Here is a 6,748-nt window from a genome sequence, read left to right as displayed (position 1 = left end):
CTCCTCGGACCACCTTCCCCTACCTTTCCACTTGCAATCTACTCATGAGACTCTAAGCTTGACACTTTTTCTACTATTTATTCATTCTTGGACCAACCAACGTCCTCGGCCAAGGTCTAAGGCCCAACACATAACTTTGGGCCCTTATCCCTACACAATCCATTTATATAAATAAAATAAAAAAATATTATCAAAAATTGAAAAAAATATCAAAAAAAAAAATTCATAGCTTTTTCAATTCCCAATAAAAAAATTTCTAAAATGGTTTACTAATATACGTCCTAAAGGCATACGTTGGTGGACATACGTTAATAAAACCCTTCTAATAATATGGCTGCTAAATTTTAATTAAAAAATTACACAGCCAAATCATTCACCAATACACATGTTTGGTATATATTTTTCCCAATTTAAACCTAAATTCAAATCCAAATTAAGGAGATGTGCTCCGCACTCTATCAGTGAAATTGGTTGAGATCTTCTCATAACAGCCTTGTAGTCATAAAACGATTTTCATTATAATAATTCAAAAAAAAATTTCTATCAGATCAGCTCTGATTTTCTCATCCAACCAAATGTACGGACCCTCCAAGTTGCTCTGATTTTCACTTGACCTTAACCAATTTTTAAACCTACTTTTTCTTTTAACTTTTTAGATTATTTTATTTATGTATAGTTTTTTTAACCTCACTTTTTTCTTTTTCTTTTTTCACTTTTTTAAAGAATAAATATACTTTAACTAACACGTTTTTAACACAAAACAAAAATTTGTAAAAAGTCAAGTAAAGCCAATACCAATTTGAACTTTCTAATCAAATTGGTATTGGCTGAACAAAAGCGATTCAAAGAATAAACTAACTATTCCGTATTTACTGAACTCAGACCACTTGCTCAAAAGTTAGTGATAATTCAAATTCTAAATGAATTCGTGTTTGCTTTTTGGAAAACGCAAGAAGATGATAAATTAAACTTTGAAAATTTTCCTAATTTGATTTTCCTCTCATTCCTCACTTGAAAAGTCTCATGCAATGGTGGAGAGAAATGCAGGCTTAAAGCGAAACCCAACATAATTTTTTCAAGCCCGGACAAAAATTCAAAAGTGATGACGTTGAGAATTGTCACCAATGAGTCGCACTGTACTCGCGAGTCAACGAACCTGCACAACAAGAACGAACGGGAGAAAAACCCTTAGAGAGCACCGGTGTGGTGCCGGCCAAAAGTTCTCCGAAGGTCAAGTTAGAATTCGTCCCTTGAGTTATTTTTTAAAGGCGTTAGAGAGGGTCAATTAATCTTACCTCGATTTGCGTGAAAGTTACTCCTTTTATAGCAGTGGAGAGGTGGCTTTTCTTCTTGACCTCCAGATCTTTCCAATGTGGGACTCTGATACCATTTCCCTTATTGGATCTTAAGGCTTTTCCAGGCAATAGAGATTTCGGGCTATGGGCCCTTACTATGTCTGTCCATGATGGGCCTTTAGGGAGCGTGGGTCCCGCTTTACACAGACCAAACAGTACCTATCCGTCAGGCCCATTAAGATAGGCCCACCAGACTAAATCTTACCATCTTCAGTTGCCCCCTTCACCCCAATGGTCCGTCTGTTCCAAGGATCAATGGGGTGACGATCCTAATGTAGGGGCATGACGGGTACTTTAATGACGGAATGGATCCGTGAAACAGAAGATTTAAAGTAATAGGCGGACACAACCGTCAGAATGTATGACGGTTTCAGATCTTTAACCGTCAGATAGGATGACGGGTATCTTGCAGTTTCAGACGGTTTCATATAGTCGACGGTTACCATCTACTGATGCGAGCAGACAGGTTAGCATTTATTAGCATGCCACGTGTCAATCTCTGACTGGCCGTTGTATAGGATCGAAGCGTCGCTTCGTCTTCCGTGTATCTCCTATATATATGAGGCGTCTCAATCTCTCATTTTCGCATTTCCAAACAGAAAACGTCTGTCAGAGAGAACCGTCAACCTTGCCAGAGAAGTCCGTCGAGCACTGGTAACCACCAATTACCACAACCGTCAGCATTACTCCGTCAGGTGTGGTAAGTATTTACTTTAATTTCATATTCAAGTTACATTTTCGACCAAGCAATATTGTTAGGCTTAATATACCCGTCAATGTTTTTAAACCCGTCAAGTCTTAGGTTTCATCATTAATTGTAGGAAATGTCTAGTGCGTCAAGTAACCAATCGGTGGTTCGTGACGGGACGGAATACGAGAATGTATACCCGTCCGGTCATAAAGACCAAGATAGTCCAGGCGAAGATAGGAGTCCGTCTGCATCCTCTTCGTCCTCAACAAGTGAGGATGTGGAGAAAATTGAGATAGAGGGTCCTGACGGGAATCAAGCACTGGAGTCCGTCGTAGGTGCTGATGGACTAAGGCAGTTCATCATGTTACCAGAGTGGACAGTGCATAGGTTCACATCCGTCATCCGGGAGAGACATTTCAGTACCTTTAGAACAAATTTTCAGATACCAGACTACATCCCGATCCGTCTTCCCTACGTGTCGGAGAGATGTTATTATGACGGAGTAGAAGGTGTTGGAGTGTACGAGCAGGTGTTGAAGGCTGGACTTCGGTTCCCGCTCTCTACACTCCATAGGGAACTCTTGCATTACCTGGGACTGTCCGTCACCCAGATTTCTCCAAACGCCTGGAGGGTCTTCGTAGCAATGGAGATTCTTTATGGCGCAATGTCGAATGGAGAAAGGAGACTGACGGTCCGTGAATTTCTTCACTGTTACCGTCCAGATGAGATTGATAGATCAAGGGGGTTGTACCGTTTTGCTAGTCGAAGTCCCTTGTTGAAGGTCATCTTTGAGACCCCAGACTCAAATAGAGACTGGAAGAGTCGCTATTTCTTCCTGGAGGGTGACAGGTGGATGAACCGTCCAGGAGAGACGGAGTACATGCCCGTCGATACAACTTGGGGGATAATAAACCAAGCGCGTATGCACCCGTCTTGCTTGTTCCTTTTTTATACACCCGTCCTCTATTATGTGCGTATTTTGACCGTCTCTCTTTGCAGGTAGAGGGCGCCCGCAGGTTAGCCTCGAGGAATTTAGTTTCCTTGAAAAGGTTTGTAGAAAAGCTAAGCCGGACGAAAGGACCTGGGCCAAGTTAGTGAATCCAAAGACAATACACTGGTATTGTGACGGTCCAGAACCTACCCGTGAGGCCATTGCTTACGACGAAAGAATACACAAACGTGAGTCCGTCTACTTTTACCCTTGAAATTGAAATTTTACTTTTGAGAGAACATCATCATCCGTCCTGTATTGCAGAAATGGACGACGCCAAGAGAAGAGCCATGATAAAATCTCTAGCCGTCGAGCAAAAGAAGACGGGTGAGATCGTTGTTCCCAGTGTGCCGGGGTCATCGGGCAAGAGGAAGCAGCCACCAAAGTCCGACCGTCCACACAAGCAGCCAAAGGTGTCAATGGAGCCCATCGTGGGCTTGATGGCTGAGGGCCCTAAGGCCGTCAACCAAGTTAAACAGGGGGCCGGTAAGGGCCTAATGCATGCTCCACCCGTCAGCGAGGAGAAGCCCCCTCCCCTTCTTCGTGATGATTCGAAGTTCGCTTTGGAAAAGCTTACGTCCATACTTTCTGCAGAGGACTATGAGGATCTGGGGAATCACTCGACGGAGGCGATGGGAGAGACGGGGTTATTTGCCGTCGGACAGGTAACTTTTCATTATCCTTCAGTGTATGTCCGTTCACTTTCTAGTTTCATTTTTAACACTTCTAATTTTCTTTATTTCAGTCCTTGGTTATGATGAAGGGCTTGATGGACCGTTGCCTCAACCGTGAAGCGGCTCTGGAACGGGTACGGTCAAAACTTGGGAAGACGGAAGAAGAGCTTAGCCAGCTGCACAAGTGGAAGTCCACCATGGAGCAGAAATTTGAACTGTCTGAGAATACAAGAAAGGAGCTTGAACAGAAGACGGAAGAAGCTGGGAAGGTCTTGAAGAGCAGAGCGGACGAGGTGAAAGATCTGAAGAAAAAGCTCCGTCATGCAAAGGACGACGCCGTCAGCGAATATCGCAACTCCGAGTCCTTGTTGAAGGAGCTGGGAGGATCGTTCCTTCAAGGCTTTGACGATGCGCTCCGTCAGATAAAAAAGACCTATCCAGATCTGGACGTGTCTATGATAACACTTACTGATCAAGATCAGACTTCTGCCCTGCCCGTCGCCTCCGAAAATACGGAGGACCTCTTTGGGGAAGAAGCAGCTCAGGGTGACGGAGAGTCCGCTCCGCCGAATGAGGTCGCTGTTGCCGACCCCAAGAAAGCAGAGTAACCCATGTAATTGTTTAGGAGGATCCGTCTCCCTTTTATATACAGTTAATTATTTGTAGACGGTTTGTTTAAAGTTTGATTTTGTATTGAACAATGTTTGATTTTAAGTGTTGATTTGCACAAGCTAATCTGTTGATCCGTCCATTTTAAAAGCTGTTGCTGACTTATATAGTCAGGTCGTCCGTCCACCTCGTGGGCGTTCTGGAGCCGTCCGCTTTATTTATGTATGTAATTTTCCCACCGTTTTGGCTGAACCGTCCAATTTATGGACATGTAGAATTATTCACCGTTTTAGATGATCCGTCCACTTAGTGGCTTAAATAAATACCTCGAACTTATGGAAGTATTGAATTACGTAGGTCCGTCCACTTTGTGGAGGCCATACCGTCCAACTTGTGGACTTGTTTAAATACTCACCGTTTTGATGATCCGTCCATTTCGTGGACATGTAGAATTATTTACCGTTTTAGGTTACCCGTCCACATTGTGGCGTATAGACCGTCTACTTTTACGGACGCGTAGAATTATTCACCGTTTTTAGGTGATCCGTCCACTTAGTGACGTATTAACCGTCCACTTTTACGGACATGTAGAATTATTCACCTGTTTAGGTGATCCGTCTACTTAGTGGCGTATTAACCGTCCACTTTGACGGGCATGTAGAATTATTCACCTGTTTAGGTGATCCGTCCACTTAGTGGCGTATTAACCGTCCACTTTGACGGGCATGTAGAATTATTCACCTGTTTAGGTGATCCGTCCACTTAGTGGCGTATTAACCGTCCACTTTGACGGGCATGTAGAATTATTCACCTGTTTAGGTGATCCGTCCACTTAGTGGCGTATTAACCGTCCACTTTGACGGACATGTAGAATTATACACCTGTTTAGGTGATCCGTCCACTTAGTGGCGTATTAACCGTCCACTTTGACGGACATGTAGAATTATACACCTGTTTAGGTGATCCGTCCACTTAGTGGCGTATTAACCGTCCACTTTTACGGACATGTAGAATTATTCACCTGTTTAGGTGATCCGTCCACTTTGTGGACTTTTAACTAGCATCCGTTCAATTTGAGGACAATTGTAGTGACATCAAAGTAGACAGAAAATCATACTTGTTTCTAATTGCGTAAAGGAAAAGTGCCTGCCCCCTTGGGCTTAAAAAAGGCACGACTGGATTGTAGCAAAGAAACACATGTTAAAGAAAACTTATAAATAGTTAATAAAAAGCCAAATGGAAAATTGGTTGCCGTTCGCCGTGTTACTATCACTGGTAGTATTTCCTCAAATGCTCCGCATTCCATGGATGTAGTAGCTTCTCCCCCTCTGTAGTCTCCAGGTGGTATGTTCCTTTCCTTTTCCATGCCGTGACTCGGTAAGGTCCTTCCCAGTTGGGGCCGAGCTTTCCCTGTGTAGGGTCTCTAGCTGCGCCCATGACCCTTCTGAGTACCAGGTCTCCCACTTGGAAGTCTCTGTGTCGGACCCTGGAGTTGTAATGTCTGGCCATGCGTTCCTGGTATCTTGCGATCCTTTGCTCCGCGGCCGACCTTACCTCATCTATCAGGTCCAGCTGTAGCCTCATTGATTCGTCGTTCCTGCCTTCATCATGGTTATGAACCCTGTAACTTGTGAGGCCAACTTCTGCGGGGATGACCGCCTCATTCCCGTATGTCAGTCGGAATGGCGTCTCTCCTGTCGGAGTCCTAGCCGTCGTCCTGTACGCCCAAAGTATGCTCGGTAATTCTTCGGGCCATATCCCCTTTGCCCCCTCGAGCCGAGTCTTGATAATCTTTAGCAGGGATCGGTTCGTGACTTCAACCTGGCCATTGGCCTGAGGATGGGCGGGTGATGAGTAGTGGTTTTTTATTCCTAGCTGTGTGCAGAAATCCCTGAAGTGGCCGTTGTCGAACTGCCTCCCGTTGTCCGAGACAAGGACTCTAGGAATACCAAACTTGCATACGATGGACCGCCAGACAAAACTTCTAATGTTCTTTTCTGTGATGGTGGCCAAGGCTTCCGCTTCTACCCATTTTGTGAAGTAGTCAATACCCACTACCAAGAACTTGAGCTGCCTTACCGCCGTTGGGAAAGGCCCCATGATATCCAGTCCCCATTGAGCGAACGGCCATGGAGCCGTCATGGGTGTGAGCTCCTCAGCCGGCTGTCCGATAAAATTGCTGAACCGCTGGCATTTGTCGCAGCTTTTAACGTAAGACTCGGCATCCTTCTGCATGGTCGGCCAGTAGTACCCAGCTCGTACCAGTTTGTGCACTAACGACCGCGACCCAGAATGGTTCCCGCATATCCCTTCGTGTACTTCCCTCATTACGTAGTCTGCCTCTTCAACCCCGAGGCATCTTAGGTAAGGACGGGAGAAACCCCTCTTGTAAAGAATGTCTTTTATCAAGACGAATCTCGCCGCTTGG

The 6,748-nt window shown here is 44.8% G+C and overlaps 1 protein-coding gene across 2 annotated transcripts; it reads left to right on the top strand.

The window, feature by feature from the left end:
- Window positions 1-1,219: 1,219 nt before the first annotated feature.
- LOC115962600 lies at window positions 1,220-4,462 on the top strand. Of its 2 annotated transcripts, XM_031081466.1 has the most exons (5): window positions 1,220-1,821; window positions 1,955-2,055; window positions 3,046-3,225; window positions 3,302-3,702; window positions 3,783-4,462. In XM_031081466.1, the coding sequence occupies exons 1-5, from the start codon at window positions 1,808-1,810 to the stop codon at window positions 4,317-4,319; spliced, it is 1,233 nt and encodes a 410-aa protein (XP_030937326.1). In that variant the 5' UTR covers window positions 1,220-1,807; the 3' UTR covers window positions 4,320-4,462. The 2 variants fall into 2 exon arrangements, with proteins under 2 accessions (XP_030937326.1, XP_030937325.1); XM_031081465.1 differs by having other exon boundaries at window positions 1,220-2,966.
- The last annotated feature ends 2,286 nt before the right edge of the window (window positions 4,463-6,748 follow it).

This window comes from Quercus lobata, chromosome 10, assembly GCF_001633185.2.
Source record: "Quercus lobata isolate SW786 chromosome 10, ValleyOak3.0 Primary Assembly, whole genome shotgun sequence".
NCBI lineage: Eukaryota > Viridiplantae > Streptophyta > Magnoliopsida > Fagales > Fagaceae > Quercus > Quercus lobata.
The sequence above is the reverse complement of the archived record's forward strand: the minus strand, read 5'-3'. Positions and strand labels throughout refer to the sequence as shown.

Coding starts and splice junctions, on each gene's coding strand:
- LOC115962600 (XM_031081465.1), top strand. CDS start 2,180: ATGTCTAGTGCGTCAAGTAACCAATCGGTGGTTCGTGACGGGACGGAA. Junction 3,226..3,301: donor CGACGAAAGAATACACAAAC/GTGAGTCCGTCT, acceptor CCTGTATTGCAG/AAATGGACGACGCCAAGAGA. Junction 3,703..3,782: donor GGTTATTTGCCGTCGGACAG/GTAACTTTTCAT, acceptor TCTTTATTTCAG/TCCTTGGTTATGATGAAGGG.